The sequence below is a fragment of the Haliotis rufescens genome, unplaced genomic scaffold (genome assembly GCF_023055435.1).
Source record: "Haliotis rufescens isolate VD_foot unplaced genomic scaffold, xgHalRufe1.0.p SCAF_16, whole genome shotgun sequence".
NCBI classification, from domain to species: Eukaryota; Metazoa; Mollusca; class Gastropoda; order Lepetellida; family Haliotidae; genus Haliotis; species Haliotis rufescens.
Window position 1 is genome coordinate 15,444,837 of NW_025963846.1, and position 18,489 is coordinate 15,463,325.

The 18,489-nt window shown below is 40.1% G+C and overlaps 1 protein-coding gene across 1 annotated transcript; it reads right to left on the reverse strand.

The window, feature by feature from the left end:
• Positions 1–451: 451 nt before the first annotated feature.
• LOC125381008 lies at positions 452–3,135 on the reverse strand. Its single transcript, XM_048396918.1, has 2 exons — positions 3,126–3,135; positions 452–1,048 (listed from the first exon to the last, which is right to left on the reverse strand). The coding sequence occupies exon 2, from the start codon at positions 1,036–1,038 to the stop codon at positions 679–681; it is 360 nt and encodes a 119-aa protein (XP_048252875.1). The 5' UTR covers positions 1,039–1,048; positions 3,126–3,135; the 3' UTR covers positions 452–678.
• Between the last annotated feature and the right edge of the window lie 15,354 nt (positions 3,136–18,489).

The window sequence follows — 18,489 nt, forward strand, 5'->3', positions numbered from 1 at the left end:
ACCAAAGAGAAATAACTCTAATCGTAAGCCTTGCTGATCGACAGGGTAACACACATTGGAATCCCCTCAACAGAGATATGGTGAGTGAGTGAGTTGGGTTTAACACCGCCTTTAACCGTATTCCAGTCTTATCACGGCGTGTCAGCTTAATGTGGGAGGAAAGCCCGAAGTGATGCAGGTCTCAGACATTTACCACTTCATTGAAACCCACGGGCACGGCTATGGTGCTGACAAACCTAGAAACATAATCGGGGCGAACCGGGATTCGAACCCACAATCATAGGTTTCTGGCGTGCCCAAGGGACGCAACTCTGCACAGCGAATCGCGGCGCCTCAGACGACCCCCCCCCCCCCCCCCCCCCCCCGCCCCCCGACAGAGATTTAGGAGAGTAGGTGTCACTAGTGAGCAGCATCTTATTTATTACAATAACTGAAATTAACAGCACGCATATTTTGTTAGCATGTTTTATTATCACAACCGATATAAAATATGACATCTTTGGTGTATAACATTATACAAAATATTTCAGCTTTTTGTTTGGATTAAAAGAAGTGTTCTTGGATTTTTCCACTCAGCATACATCGTTTCCACCGTGTCTCGGTGTCAAAGGCGTATGAGCTTGAAAGCCTGTCCCATCAAAGTGGGTAAAGCGGAAGAACCCGGAAGTCCATCCCATCTCAGTGTGAAAAGCGGATGAAGGCTCCGAAAGGCGTTCCCTTGCACTTGACAGCCGGGGTGGCGAGATTGTTCCCCCATGGGACAGTGGAACCAAAAGTGGAGCTACCACACCCAATACTCCTCAGTCTGCAGCCTCTGGTGTCACAGGTTCTGGCCTCACAGCACACGAGTGTCCCCCCATTGCCAGTGACGCTGACGGAGTAGCGGACCCGGTGACCCGGACTCCCGAAAATGGAAGTGTCCGAACTGCACGTCGAGCCGAACACAAACGGAGGGGCCCAGCAACTTCCTCCATTGCCATGGGCGTAGGGCAGCACCAACAGCATGGCCATGGCAACAACGGCGAGGAGTTTTGTCATCTTTGGATAGCTGTGAATATAAACACATTATGTATATGATATACGTGTCATTTCAAGTTTGGGAAAGGGAGACGAGGTGGGAGACTGTTTGTAAAAGCTCCACCTCAGAGTGGACATGAGTATAACGTCAGTCTGGCATCAAGCACAACTGGAGCCGGCAAATCGGGATCACAAGCTGTTATTTTACGACAATGAAGAAAACCTAACTTGGGGAGTGAGTGAGTTATATCACGGCGTGTCAATTTGACGTGGGAGGAAAGCCCAAAGTGATGCAGGCCTTAGACGTTTACCACTTTGGTGAATCCACGGACAAACCTGGAAAGATAATCGGGGCGAATCTGGGTTTCCAACCCACGATCATAGGTTTCTGGTGCGTCTAAGGGACGCAACCCTGTACAGCGAATTGTTGCGCTTTCTAGCGACTACCTGTCGTGTTATGAATTTACATGAGAAAAGTATGACTATAAAATGGAGTGTATTTATTCCGAGACAGTATACAAACTGTTTCGAAATTCCGGAATTGTGACTGTAGAATTCGGTTTGACGTGAATATATAGCCCCCACCACCACCTCCACAAAAAAAAAAAATCTATTAATTAAGATATGTCAGTGGATAACTTTGATTGCTATTTTAGATTAGACTGATAGTTTAAAATTCATTAACAATTTTGCATTTACATGTACGTGCAATTCGTCTCGACATGACATAGTGGGGAGTCTGCTAGCCTGCTAACATTGTTTTAATTTGTCATTTTTCATTTTTCATTATTATAGGTGATTGCTTGATTGAATTATGAGATAAACGAGCTAAATTCAACATTTGAAACCTCACGCTGCGCGTTCGGTTCCAAGTTCAGTTTAGCGAGGTTAAATTTACAGGTAACCTAGCTCAACACTGAAAACACAGTATGTTTATCTCCATTCTACCATGACTATATACGGGGCGGTCGGGTAGCCTAGTGGTTAAAGCGTTCGCTCGTCACGCCGAAGACCCGGGTTAGATTCCCGACATGGGTACAATGTGTGAAGCCCATTTCTGGTGTCCCCCGCCCTGATATTGCTGGAATATTGCTAAAAGCGGCGTAAAACCATACTCACTCACTCACTCATGACTATATACAACGCGAACTCTTTGGTGTTAGCAAATCTATTGAGCGAAGCGGCACGGGTTGAATCTAGTGTTTTGAGTGGGTTGTCGATCAGAACACGGAATCACCGACAACTGCCATTAAACAGAATAGGGCGCTCTATATCACTGTATGTGCTCAAGCAGTTTGTTTACAGCCTAATACTTCACTCGAACCTATGACAGGGACATGAAAGCATGTAGCACGGCAACGTACTAAGCTAACATGAGGGGGGCACCCTGAAGAAAACTAAGCAAGCCTTGGAAAGGTTTTGTTCTACACCACACGTGACTATTATGGCGTCTTATCGCACATTCTGATCGCACATTCAGTCGTTTTTTGAAGAGTTCAAAATAGAAAGGTCTTTGTTGTCCTCAAAACTTGAAAACATTCTCTTTGTAGATTTCTAGAAATGTAGAAATATATTGGTACACATCCTTTGAATATTGAAGTTACCGCATCTTTGCATTTTGTAGCCCACAATTGTACACATGATTATTTAGATATACTACAGAAATAACTGTAAAAGAAGTTCATGTACTAGTCTAAAAATGAAAGATTCCGCGGCGATGCGGCCTTCAAGTCGACTGTTTCAATCAGAGGATGTTTATTGTGATTTAATACCGCAGATTGACCTATCAAAATCGAGTATTTTCCAAATTCAAGGTAACCGCCTAATTCAGCATTAGGGTGGCTAATTTGTTTCTTAATAATATTTAAAAACTGATGTACACGCATGTCATGTCACTGCGAATTACACATACACGAAGCTACAAAATGGTTTATGCAAAGAAACAATGTAAGTTGTCCTGTGTATCTGATATATCATAACTCAACGTGTTAACGAGAAAAGAATCAACATCCAGGACATGCAGTTTGCAATATAGAAACATCACCAACGAGTAAGAAAGAGAAAAACCCGAGCATGTATATGGAGTTGTGAATAAACATATATCTTACCTTGTTCTTGCAAAACGTGAAGTGTTTGTGATGGTGATGCTGCACTAGGGCTATATATACCTACATCTGCAGCTAGAAATCTAGGTTACTGCGACATTTCCTTGTTTCCAAGAAACGAAGTGAAGCCCAATACGACGAATTCAGGCTCACTTGTTTACACGCCCGTTCCGTACACAGTTTCGCAGCGTCAGCAGACTCTATCAACATCCTGGTTGAGATGCTTTGTTGTCATTAAAGTGACAAGCTTCAGTATGACCTTAAGTCTCTGTACCTTTAACATATACAGTCAAGTCAAGTCAAGTCAAAGATGTTTATTGTATCAAAGGCCATCGGCCCATATACAAGTTCAGATAAATACAGTGGGTGAGAATTTACAGATTGGGAGATACAACAAAAATTATATAAATATAACATTCATTTAACAATCGGTGATAATCATGAGGGCTTTCTAGGGTGAGGTAATTAAAATTATGAATTTCCACTCAACATGTTATTTCGTAGTTCCATCCCATGTTTTACAAATAAAGACAGTTTAAACATTACATCGGCATCATTCGATGACAAAATAGAAACAAAAGCTATTCTACTCGTCTTAGATAAGAAACATTCTGGTATATATTTAGTACGTAATTCTGCATAATAAGGACATTCAAAGGTAAAATGTATTTCGTCTTCTATTGCAGAGTTACAGAATGGACAAATTCTTTGTATTCTTTCAAGTGATATATTCCGTCCATAGTTAATCATAAGTTTTGACAAGCCAAGTCTGTATTTAATATATCCATTTCTTAGGTGACTATTTGTTAAAACTGATAGATATTTTTCTGGCTCTAATAGAGTCTTAAATGTTCTGTACAAATCATAACGTGAACTATTTTCCAAGTTGCATTGCCACCCTTGATAGAACATATTTATTGCTATTTTACGAAAATCATTTAGAAATAAATGTTGATCACCAACAGATTGGTTAAGCCATATATACCCATATCCATGTGAGAATAATAGTGTCCTAATATGCGATACCCATGTAACTTTACCGATACTATCTAAATGAAAGAGCATGTTATAAGCTTTTTTCGGAAGCCGATGTTCTGGCATACGGATGATATTAAACCAATATTTTAAACACTTTATTTGTGAATTAATGTAAAGTGGGTATCTTCCACATTCTCCATATATCATATTATTTGGTGTTGCTATTCCAACGCGAAGAAACTTTTTACATGCCAGTAGGTGAATTCTTTCTAAACATTCATATCTTCGGTAACCCCACACTTCAGATCCATACAATAAAATTGGCTGTATTTGAGTATCAAATAATTTGAAAAATACTTTTGGAGTAATAACTCCAAGTTTATGTGAAACAGACATTATATTAAGTGAAGCTCGTTTCCCTCGCAGTGATAAGTCAGATACACATTTGTTCATATTTAGTGTTGAATTAAACATTATGCCGAGATACTTATAACCATTAACTACATTAATTTGTTGTCCATTTAAGTACCATCTTTCCCTAAAATTTAAAGGACCCCCTTTTCTGAATACTATAATTTCTGTCTTATCTAAATTTACAGATAAATTCCATTCCTTAGTATATTTATCTAATACATTCAACTGATTCTGTAGACCAATAACAGTGTCAGATAGTAAAATAACATCATCGGCAAAAAGGAGCATAAGAAGTTCAAGGATGTCAGGATACATCTGTATGCCATGCTTGCCGTTACTTGAGATTTCATAATATAATTCGCTTATGAAAAACGAAAATAACAGAGGACTCAGTATACATCCCTGACGTAAACCAGATGGGCAATCGATAAAATCAGTAACACCATAATCACTACGTACACATGACTTGATATTTGAATACATTGATTGTAGTATATTAAACATCTTCCCTTGTAGTCCAGCTTTTCTTAAACAACACCATAATTTATAACGATCAACTGTATCAAATGCCTTTTTAAAATCAATAAAAGCAACGTAAACCTTGTGTTTACGACGTGTTAGACATTTTTGAATTGCAGCATATAATGTAAAAATATGATCTATGGTTGAATAATTTTTTCTAAAACCAGCTTGAACTTCCGGTATCTTATCTCTCATATTCGCCCAGTTAGTAAGCCTGTTATTCAAAACAGAGGTAAAATTTTTCCCCAGAACACTCATTAATGAGATCCCCCTGTAGTTGTCAGGGTTTCTCGGATCGCCTTTTTTATGTAGAGGGACTATTTCTGAACAAGACCAACTGTTTGGAAATATTTGATTATCAAAGAGTTTGTTGAAACATTTATGAAGAAATGGCATAATATCTAATTGGGAACATTTAAGCATTTCTATCAGCACTTGATCGGGCCCGGCGGATTTTCCTTTTTTTAACTTATTTATTGATGATGTAATTTCATGTTCAGTTATCGTAGAATTTAGTATGAATGCATCAATATCTGTAAACTGATTAGAACTGAGTTCATTTTCATCATCTAAGTGAGGAGAAAAAACATTGTCATTTGCAAAAACCTCTCTAAAATGGCACAGCCATTCTGCTTTCGTTATATGATTCTTATCTGTTTCCAAAAGCTAGATTGACTATTTATGCTTCTATGCAATCTTTCAGCTGATTTCTTACGTGAAATGGATTTAAATTTTCTGCAACAAAATTTATAATGATTTCTTTGTCTACAGTACACAATTCTGTTAGCGACTGTTCTTTGTGTTCTAAATCTCCTAAGTGCCCTACGTGTTTCTCGTTTCGCTTGTCTACATTCTAGACTTAGTGGTTTGTGATTTGCAAATTGTGGATTATGTCGTATTGTCTTTTTCATGCAGCTAGCAGAGTCTAATACAATGTCGACAAAGTGGCTAATTGCGTTTTCAATAGCATTATCAATTTCTTTAAGGACCATTTCTTTGTTTTCAGTAAAATTATATCTCAGGTTATCAAGAAACAAACTGGAGTAATGATCATTCCATACAATTTTCTCTGATGCTTGTGGATCCATACATGAATCATTGTTGCACCTCTTACCCATATTTGGAAATCTACACATCAATTCTAATGGAAAGTGATCAGAATCAGATCGATCACCGACAGTGAACATATTGATAAACTGAAAAAAATCTGGTGAACTTATAAAATAATCGTTCACACTAGATCCATGTTGGCTACAATAAGTAAATTCCCCATTAGTATCACCATATACACGTCCATTTACGATGTAAAGTTTAAAAACATAGCATAAATCCAACAACATTTGACCAAATCTATTTACAACTGTATCCTGTGAAGTACGATCCTCAACAGGGTCATCCTCCTCCTCAGGGAAAGGGGAGGTATGATTGAAGCTATCATCATTATTGCTAATATCAGGGTTATTTCTCTCACCTGTTCTCGCGTTCATATCTCCACAGATTAAATTGTATGAATTTGAAAACATTTCATCATTATCTATTAAGAATTCTTCTACTTTTACAATGTTACTATTGGTGTTTACATGATTATAATAAGAAGACCCCATTGGAGGGATATAGGTACAAAACAAATTCACATTTTTGTCAATTCTAAATAAATCTTTAGATAACGAGAGACCAATTATGTTGTCTCTATCTGCTTGTATAACATTACAGAAACTACTCAGTGATTGACGTACACACAGACAAATACCACCTGATAAACGTCCATAGTTGGATAACTTAACTGCAGGACAGTAAAAAGTATCATATCCATGTAGCCAATGTTTTCCTGGAATATTTACAACAAATGTCTCAACAAGGCACACAATATCAAATTTACTGATGTAAGTTAAAAAGTCAACATCATTTATTTTGCTGAGAAGACCACCAATATTCCAACACACAAAGGAGAACGCGTCTCTGTTGACATCAGTAACACTGTGAGCGCGAGTATCACCGGTGTGCACATCAGAGGTTCCTTGTCAAATCCCATACATTTGTATACTAATCGTCTATTAACATATTTCCGTCACATGATTTCTTGTTTGTGGCATTAATGTGTGTGCGTCAGTGTGGTGGAGCTAAAGACGTATTCCCGTATTCTGTTTCACAATGCAGGTACATGTTGAGTGGCTGCTGTAAAACAGCTTTGGTTACGTACCATTGCGTTATCTTTTCGTTAATATTTTGTTGCATGCTTCTTTGTCACAGCAACAATATAAATCGCTGTCCCTTCCCACCCCCTCTAATTTTGTATTAGCTTCAAAATATGCAGTTACTTTTTTATTTAAAATTAATGACATAATACATCAATAGGATTGGATAAAGCTCAACGACATCTAGTAGTGTCCACACTTATCGCGTGATGAAGGGCGGTGGGGTAGCCGAGTGGTTAAAGCGTTCGCTCGTCACGCCGAAGACCCGGGTTCGATTCCCAAATGGATACGATGTGTGAAGCCCATTTCTGGTGTCGACCGCCATGATATTGCTGGAATATTGTTAGAAGCGGCGTAAAACCATCTCACTCACTATCCCGAGATGATACACTGCCTGGCTTGTGACCCCCGAGAAAACGTGTGGCTTTGCATTATTTCAGTAGTAATAAATAAAGTGATATTGTGCTTCATATTTTTGTTAATTCGTTTGCAATGTAAAGGGACATAATATAATTATATACTGATATATAAAATTTTCTATAGATGTTTTATGCTTCACAAAATCACTGAGGTAAACATTTGTTTTGGGTACAAAATCACATACACCCCCATGAGTTCCCCTCGGCACATTGTTATTATCAGCTGGTGGTGAGGTTTTTTTGCTGTTTGGATGACATGGGTTAGCATGTTGAAAATAACAACCACTTCTTTGTCTGACCCAATGCTGATTAGGTCTCTCCTGCGTAGCTGGATATGTTCAAACAAACAAACAAGCAAACAAACAAAAAGCGTGGGCTGTATGACCTGCCGGATTGTGTGGGATCGTGCCCCGACGTCTTGAATCGTTACTCATGCTGTCAATCACTTGTTTGCCTGGGTCGATTATATTTGTTTTTTGTATAATGCTGGACAGTTCAGCTATAAGGCGGCGTTCTGTAAATAATCGAGTCTGGACCAGACAATACAGTGATTCATAAGCATCGATCTACGCAACTGAGCTATACTATGACATGCATCAACCAAGTCAGCGAGCCTGACCACCCGATCCCCTTAGTCACCTCAAACCGCATGGGATGCTGAAGTCCAATTCTAACCCGGGGGTGGCTCGATTATAGGATACAGCTGTAAAAATGCCGCTTAACACCTCCCTCGCATTGTGTTGCCATCCCACCCAACGTAAACACATTATTCTGAAGAATAACGTATGCCTATTGAATGCTGGTTTTCAAAGTTGTGTTACAAAGTCAACTGTGTCAATTATTTGGAATGTTATCTAAATAAATTTTAGGATATGTTATGTTATAATCATTGCCTCCGATCTCATCTCTTGTTTCACGAACAACGACACTGAAACTTGATCTTGCACTAATCTTGCACACATTGGTAAACATGTTTATGGCTCTTGTTCCGACCTAGTTTTCTGACGTCCTCGGCAAAAACCAAGAGCATTGCTAGTAATTAAGGTTTTAACGTCCACTTCCGATTTTGAGTGAGTGTGAGTGAGTGAGTTTGGTTTAACGCCGCTTTTAACAGTATTCCAGTTATATCGCGGTGTGTCAGCTTAATGTGGGAGGAAAGCCCGAAGTGATGCATGTCTCAGGCGTTTACCACTTCGGTGAAACCCACGAGCACGGGCATGGTGCTGAAAAAATCTAGAAACATAATCGGGTCGAACCGGGATTCGAACCCACAATCATGGGTTTCTGGCGTGCCCAAGGGACACAACTCCGCACAGAGAATCGCTGTGCCTTAGACGACTGGGTCACCCGTGCCCCCTCCGATTTCGAAAATTTATATTTCGGGGACGAGGTCAGGTGGGGCTGATTTGATAATAAATAAGGCAATAAGGCAATAGTGTAACACCTGACCCAAAATATAAACTGTTGGGGCTGAGTGTATTGATGAAGAAATAGATTTATGTTAAGTTGTATATATTGAGATAAAAAAGGGGGAGTAAACAGACAAATAAACAAAACCACTAAATACAAACTATGCCAAAAAAACCCAGAATAGATTGTAGAATTATTATCAGTTAAGGTATTATTGAAATAATATACCTATAAATAAAGAAAAAGAGGAGAGAAAGTATCATTGCCTTAGTTGAGAAAATTGGCGGGGTGAGGCGGATGTTGGTGGGGGTATAAACAATAACACAGCGAAGTGGGTCGGCTTACTGGGACTTTGTATGGGCACATGTGTCGCTGAGTAGCATCTCTCTTCGCTTTATGATGTTAGCGGCTTGTGTGAGTGTAGCGTGGTTGTCAGCGGAGTAATCTCGGAAAGGTGGCTTAGTTAACACTCTGGGTCCAGTTCTACTAAGCGATCTTAGCTCTCCGATTATCATAAGCCTGTGTTAAAGTATGGGATTGTCTCAGCGCTAAGATCGCTTTGTGGAGTGAGTGAGTGTGTATGGTTTTACGCCGCTTTTAGCAATATTCCAGCAATATCACGGCGGGGGACACCAGAAATGGGCTTCACACATTGGACATGACGAGCGAACGCGTTAACCACTAGGCTACCCGACCGCCCCTCGCTTTGTGGAACGGGGCCTTGGAAGCCGATGTATATTGTTGATGCACGTTTTTGTAAGTTCTGATCATGAGTTAGTGAGTTGGGTTTAACGCCGCTTTTAACAGTATTCCAGTTATATCACGGCGTGTCAGTTTAATGTGGGAGGAAAGCCCGAAGTGATACAGGTCTCAGACGTTTACCACTTCGGTTAAACTCACGACCACGGATGTGGTGCTGACAAACCTAGAAACATAATCGTAGCGAACCGGGATTCGAACCCACAATCATAGGTCAGAGATTTTGAAGATTGCATGTCCTAGCTGAGGCTCAAACTAAATGCAAGCATGTGATGAGAGTATTATGTCTTGTCAGATATTTTGTTATTCGTGGAACCACTTAGCATTTATGCTTTTATTCCCACACCGATAACAGGACGAAAATATATATTTGACTTTATGTAAACTGTAAGCGTTGTAAATACTGCCTTATAAACGAACAACCCAATGACAAATAGATTTGACGTTTTTATATGACGTTACATATTCGATACAAAAAATAGCTTCTCTGGTTTGTTTACAGGCCGCCGACGCATCGCAGTTTAATGCAGATTGTGTGAGTGGAGGCTGATGTCGGTAGTGCAGGGTGTGCTTATGCCCTTTTCGCGAACACGTTGTGTCATCACGTATTTCAGCGATTCATTCATATAATTTCTATCGATATGTTGCCCCTAACGCCCAAGGGAATCAATTTTGGCTGATAATCGAGCCTGGTTATTCTAAATGATGAAAACAGTGTTTGTATTCATGAGTAACCACACAGGTCCAACACAAATACCGATACACTTGGTACACTTGTACTACGTGGTAAACCAGGATCAGACGAAGAGGCGTAATGGCAGTCAAGACAATAGTGGTGAAGATTATTGTGTTGTGCCCTCTATGTACATCTTCCTGAGGCAAGGGAGTTAACTGACCATAAAAGTCCAGTTTACACCCTTGCCGAACTAGGCTGGAATTCCTGGGCTCGATCGTAGCGCCACCAGTGATTATTATGCCTCTCCTATCGACCAATCAGATTCCGCCTCTTGTATCACTTGCATGTGCTTCAAAAAAAGGGGACGCCGAGTCATGACGATCTAAACAATAATCAAGATCTATATTGTGATAAAACGGGGCTTACATTGTAAAGTGCATGAAACCTCGTGAGCACTTTGAATAAAAACACGAAATATTTGAAAAAATATCTGTTGACGCCGAGTTGGCGGTGCACATGCTTTGCAAATCCTGCAATTGACTGAAACAGTTTACGAACCGGATTTCGATTTCCTTACGCGATTTGCATTGGACTATGCATAGACTCGTTAGTCCAGCCAAAACATATCTCCATAATACCAGCCTAGTTCGGCAAGGGTGGAAACTGGACTTTAAAAGTCAGTTAACTCCCTTGCCTTAGGAAGATGTCTATTTATGAATGCTTCAACCACTTTAAAATGGTACCAAGAAAAGAGACTGCTCATATTCCCCTGACAGTCGACTTCGATGTCGGTGGGACCAAGCACGTGGGTGTGAGTTTGTGAACTTTGAAGTTAAACACTGCTGATATGTTACAAGACCTAATAGCTTTATATCAACTATGGGAAACCATGCAGCACGGCGGTCGAATATTATAACAAATTGCGCCAACACCAGCCACAGTGGTTGGACCGGGAAGCTAAACACTGAAACGTTCAAAATATGTCCTTATAGATAGGTTAAAATTACGAATGACGGTGAACATTGTAGAAAACATTTGAACACCAAAAAGTGTTTTTTAAAGAAAAAAATGATTTTGGAAAGTCTGTCTCTGAAGAAGTGTAAAAGCTGCTAAAAGTAAAGATTGTAAAGTATTTTGAAAAACAATTATAAAATATTGCTATAGATATGCTTTACGACCTTCACTGCTGATGATTGGTATGTCTGCTTCGGAGCAATGTTAAATCCGCACGTAAATTCAGACTACTGATTTGATTAAGAAATCGCAGATTTTCTAGAAAACCATCCTTTAATATATTTTGATGACTGTAGAAACTGTGTTGACCCACTCAGTGTGGAAATACAAAAACATGAAATAATAAATGCTAAATAGCATATGAAAACTGGCAAAACCCTTGGACATGACGAAACCCTGTGAAGGTAAATCATGGAATCTTAGACTTATTGCCCGATTACATACATCTGGCTCGACGGATGACGCTAATACGTGGTTTATTAGTAAATTTAGATTATTGACCAATCAGATTCCACCTCTCTTAACACTTGCATTTTGATACAAACAAAATGGCGGCGCCCAATGAAGACGATCTGATCAATAATTACTTACTTCATATAACTCCATAATTCCAGCCCAATTCGGCAAGAGTGGAAACTGGACTTTTATAGTCAGTTAACTCCCTTGCCTCGGGAAGATGAGATACACGATACTCTAAATGCAACTTCCCGAGAGCCCGTGAAGATCCGGGTTAGAATAGGTCTTCAGCAACACATGCTTGTCGTAATAAGCGACTTCCGAAATCATGTTGTCAGGCTCGCTGACCCGGCTGATGCATTTCGTCGTATCCCAATTGCATCAATCGATGCTCGATCACTGGATTGTCTGGTCCAGACTCGATATTTACAGACCGACGTCATACAACTGGGATATTGCTGAGTGCGGCGTTAAACAACAAAAAAACTTCCCAAGGCAAGGGAGTTAACTGACTATAAATTCTAGTTTCCACCCTTGTCGAACTAAGATGCAATTATGGAGTTACATTTTGGATGAACTAACGAGTCTACGAATAGTCCAATCAAAATCTGGTGACGAAATGTACATCCGGTTCATGAACAACATGGCGACTGCCATGCAGATTCAGGTCGATTGCAGGATTTGCAGAGCATGTGCACCACCAACTGGGTGTCGACAGATATTTGCCTAATCTTTTCATGTTTTTAATGAAGGTGCACAGGTTATTTCATGCTCTTCGCCAGGTAAGACTCGTTTTTTTTACAATCAAGATGTTATTAGCGATCAGTGTCAAGGGACACAACTCGTAATAGCCGCTTGTGGAGCTACAATCGAGCCACGAAATTCAAGTTAGTTCGTGTGCAATAACTGTACTTTGACAACCAATTAACTTTATTGCCTCGGGAAGATGCTCTAGATGATGACCAGGCCTACCAATAAAAACTGACAGACTGCAACAGAAAACTGTCTGCCTACAATTCAGGCACATTGTATTCCAAAATAATGTGTTGATTGTTCATTGATCTTGTGTGGTTATTTTCTGATTTCACAACATATTTCTGTACCGATTTCTGTACCGATTTCTGTTCCGATTTCTGTACCGATTTCGGTATGATTGTCCAGGACTACTTATCACAGATGCTGAAGACAATGAGTTCGTGGACTATGGCATCTACCCCATCTGGTTTTAATTAGGTTATCTCAGATTGTAAGACTCAATGAATTGTTACCAGGCGGCGTACGACGTTGTTCGTAATACCATGGACTGGTATGTTTGGATTTATATCAGAGAACCAATTTGTTGCTGAGAAAAAAATAATTGTCCTTAGGTTTTACGTAAACAAGTAAAGTTTTCGCTTGAAATTTCATATTTATTGACTCCGCTCTTTCATGTAACCAGGGAGTCTACAGAACTCTCCAACAGATTCCCTGTTGCAGCGGCAATTATCAGTAGGCCGTAAGTGACCAGTGAATGAGTGGTGCAATAGCAGTTTGAACAGTAAATGTTACATCACGACTTGTCATCTTAATGTGGGAGGAAAGCGCCAAGCCACGCATGTAGTCGATGTTTACAACTATGTGAGAAAACAACGTGCTGATACACTAAGGACCATGATTAAAGCGAAGCTTTGTTTCGAAGCCACGATCCTAGGATCCTGGTGCGCCTAAGGGACGTAAATCTGGGTCACCTCTGTATTCAATAACAGAAATCATTACACCAATAAAGAATAGATCGCTATTTTCATTTATTAACTTGGTGATATCATTTATGAAAGTCTTACATCTCAGCATGTATAACTCCACAGGGTCATTGGAACCTGGGAGGATCGAAAACCAAAATCGTTCTTCACAACTTTGTCAAAACGTGCACTTGTGGTGAGCTGGCTACCCGTTACAATGCCAACGTGCACACCGTCCCCGATGACGTCACCAACTTGTGCCGAGATCACGTGAGTCCAGCAAGACTCACGTTTCAAATAGCTTGAGTTTGGATTTCCCCACTCTCCTGCTCCGATGGGGCTCCATGTCCACCAGTGCCTGGAACACGAGTGAAATGAAAACGTTCAAGTTTATAACCAATGTAAATAAACACATGAATCCATATAATGAAAGACCATTCATCCTAAATGTGCAGGAAACAATTTCCATAATGTTATATGTTTATTGCTGCTCTATTGTTGCTGATGGTGAAGTTAAAAGGTTATTTATGATACAGGATTCGGGTTGGAGTGAGTGAGTGAGTGAGTTTGGTTTAACGCTTATTTTAACAGTATTCCAGTTATGTCGCGGCGTGTCAGCTTAATGTGTGGGGAACAACCGAAGTGATGCAGGCCTCAGACGTTTACCACTTCGATGAAACCCACGAGCACGGGTATGTGCTGACAAACCTAGAAAAATAATCGGGGTTCGAACCCACAATCACAGGTTTCCGGCGTGCCCAAGGGAGCGAATCGCGGCGCCTTAGACGACTGGGCCACCTGTGCCCCGATTCAGGTTGGAAGTATTAAGGAATGTCAAAGGTCTTACAGCTGCGATCAGTCTGGATTCTATCAATCTAAAGATATAAGAAATTGTTGAGCAGAATAAAAAGTCGAATATCACGGTATAAATTCTCCCTACAGCTGCTATCAATCTGGTTTCTGATTTAAGACATGCATTACGACAGTTACATTAATATGTTATATAATACGTTAGCAGAGTAATTTGAATACAAGTGAAATATCATGATGGATTATATTCTTCTTTACAAAAATGGTGAAATCAATAAGGTTTTATTTTTCGCATATTTTTTCGTCTCAAAACATTGAGTCGGTGTTCAAAATAAAATGAAAAAAAATTATTAGAGCGGTAAGGGTCTGAGGAATGAAAAAATCATAATTTCAAACCATTTCTTTGGCCATTTTTTAAATGCGGGACAGAGCCGGACCCGCCGCCAAATCTTGTGAGGAGATATGGAATTGGGTTTAACGTCGTGTCCAATATCATTGCACTTATATAGCGACGTGCATGCACCTGTGTGTGTGTGTGTGTGTGTGTGTGTGTGTGTGTGTGCGTGCGTGCGTGCGTGTGTGTGTGTGTGTGTGTGTGTGTGTGCGTGCGTGCTTGTACTAGTCCGGACTGATGCCTTTTTACAGTGCAAGCTCACTGAGATACCATGCCGCAGATTAACACGAATATCCCACTCAGACACAGTATACTGACTCCAAGCCGACCAGTCCTTGTTTTAAGACCCTTAATGCCGAGCGCCAGACAGGGTAACAACGAGTATCATATTTTAAGGTTTTTTTGTATGACGTGATCGGGCATTGAACCCTGGACCTTCCGCTCTCCTGGCGGACGCTCTACTATCAGACGTGAGAAAGAGGCGTTGAAAAACCCGGTGACCCCCGGAATAAAACGGATATGAAGTGGCAGGCGTGGAATTGTTTGGTGCTCAGACTATCAACCATTGGTTTTCTGCAACCATCAACATCTTTCTCGTTGTCGAGATCAATTTGATCCAAACACATTTCGTATTACACAGAAGGAATCCGACACTATGGTGATCATGTATTTATGAGCTGAATGATTCAAAATATGATTCTGTATTTCCTGATTAGCTAAATGTCTAAAATGCAGATGTTCAAATTTGCATGTGCCAAAAGGCTTAAATAGTGTGTTTTCAAACATATTAATCCCGGGTAAACTGACGGAAACATTCCAGATTTCCACTTACGAAAGAGAGTGAAATGCTAAAATGAGGTGGAAAGGTGGTGAGGCTGATTTAACCTCGCGTGCAAAAGTAATTTTATTATTATTATTGTTATTGTGCGTGTGTGTGTGTGTGTGTGTGTGTGTGTGTGTGTGTGTGTGTGTTCTTCGTACTACTCCGCTAAGGGGGTTGCATTAATAGAAGGAGTCTTCCTATCCAATATTACAGCAGATCGCACTGACTATTTCAGGTGTGCTCAACTCAACTGCGTTCGTTTGTTTGTTGTTTAACGCCGCACTCAGCAATATTCCAGCTATATGACGGCGGTCTGTAAATAATCGAGCCTGGACCAGACAATCCAGTGATTGACAACATGAGTATCGATCTTCGCATTTTGGATACTTGCATCAACCACGTCAGGAAGCCTAACCAACCGATCCAGTCAGTTGCCTCTTACGACAAGCATAGCTGCCACTCACAACAAGCATGGGTTGTTTGAAGACCTATTTCACTCGGATCTTCACGGGTGCATCTCACCTGTGAGGGACGTCGACTCCCGCCTCCTCCAAGACTTCCGCGACGAAGATGTTACACTTTTGGTGTTTGCCCCGGTTCTGTGCGAGGAGGCGTAGGACCAAGTGGTGCTGCCTATATACTTGTCAGCGATCCTCTGAATATCACTACCAGTCACCTGGCCCTTTGAAAACAGCCGTCGAAAAACATCTTTTACTGACATGTGCCTGCTCCCAATTCGCAGTTTAATGTGAAAAGTGCAATTAATCTATTGAGCTTGATACGTCGCTCAGCATGCTTTCCTGTGTTTTGACCCTGACATTGAGTTTTCATTCCTTCCTACTCACTGGCACATTATTTATTGAAAATTTGGGTGGCGTGTACTACCGGTAGGGAAGACATGTTTACCTTCTTTGCGAATACTGAGTATCATCAATACCAAAATGGATTTTTCTTGAAAATATGTTTTTTTGACATAACTGTCAGTAATCTCCCTTGTCGATGGTTTGGTTCAATTCTATGAGTATTGGAATACATACAGCTATCTTCGTTAATTAGTAATCACGATATTGCGTGATTCATATTTCAAGTGGGGAAGACTATAGACCCAAGTGTTCCCCCGTGTAATGAATACACAATTATTCTTGAGTTACAGCGTTGATAGAAAAGTGATGAAGGAAACACCTATCTACCTGCATGTAATTGAAATTTTAAACATGATGATGCGACATAAAATATCACCCCACTGACTAACAAATCTCGATTGATCACATAATTCAAGTCAGAACATGCCAGAGAAAATAAAACATTGCTTCTTAAATATACTCCTATTGATACGGTAAATTAATATTTTACTCTGAGATAAACACATAATTATATGTGGAATATTTCCTCGTTCGAAAATAAAATTTCATTCTTTATATCATAAAGCATGGTCATTGCGCCATTGTTCAAAGCGATGGGAGCCTGATGGGAGAAGATGCAACCTACCCATCCATGGCTAGGCACGACGACCGCCACAAGGAATATCAGGAACGTGGTCTTCATCGTCACTTCTTACGGCTGCGACAACTGCAGTGTGTTTCAAAAGGACACAATAAAAGATGGAATATCAGTGAAACCTAAATTTAAATGAGATTTAATGTTATTGATAATATTATCTTATCGGAGTAAAATTAAGACAAGATTTTAATGGATTGAATATTATGCACATATCACATAAAGCTCACATGGTAAGATTTCAAGAGCATAATTGTGGAAGATAAATATCTCGTCCTTGAACTATAGTCGTGATAGCCGTGACCGCCTCCGTGGTCTAGTGGGAGAGCGTCCGCCAGGATAGCGGAAGGTCCGGGATTCGATACCCGGTCACGTCATACCAAAAGACGTTAAAAGATGGTATTTGTTGTTACCCTGTCTGGCGCTCGGAATTAAGGGGTTAAAACAAGGACATGTCAGCTTGGAGTCAGTATACTGTGTCTGTGTGTGGTTTTCATGTTACACTGCGGCATGGTACCTCAGTGTGCTAACACTATAAATCGGCATCAGTCCGGACTAGTACATAGGACGACCAATGGAATACTTGAAGGAAAATTCTCGCGTGTTCGCTCTCTTTGCGCAGTTAACATTTTCTCAAAGGTCAAGATTGCGATAACGCGGGAATGTCCCTTACAGTATTTCATAACCCTCTCCTTCACTGAAGAAATAATTCCAGACATGAAGAGATCGTCCATTTACTGTCTGTCCTGAAAAGAAATGTTTTGTGGTTCGTAATGTGTTTTGCTGTGACAGAAAAAATATCCCAACTTGCTTACCTGGGTGTACGTTGAAATTCTCAAGCAGAGTGTTGCAAGTGCTCCGATCTGCTGCACTTTTATAGTATTATTGTGCACAGCTGTCGCAGTCTAGTCACACGGCGGACACATCGTGTACGAACGACCTTAATATGTAATAACTTAACACATTTTTGGTCCTTTGCGAGTACCGGAACTGCCTCACGTGGCTGATGTGTGCAGGAGGGGAGAAGCCGTGATAGAATACAAACACGGTAGTCGCTAACTAAATTTTAAATATTTGTAAATAAGCACTGTATACGGTACCGAAATTTTCCAGGTAATTTGAGTGCAGTGTAATAATCACTTCCTGAACTGTTTTGTTTTGTAAAGACGAAACACGTTGGATCATATTTTTTTTTTTTTTTTTTATAAAATCGCAGTCATATCTATTGAAATGAATAAATAAATAAAACAAGACAACAAGGAAGTGAGTTTATTAAGCTTCA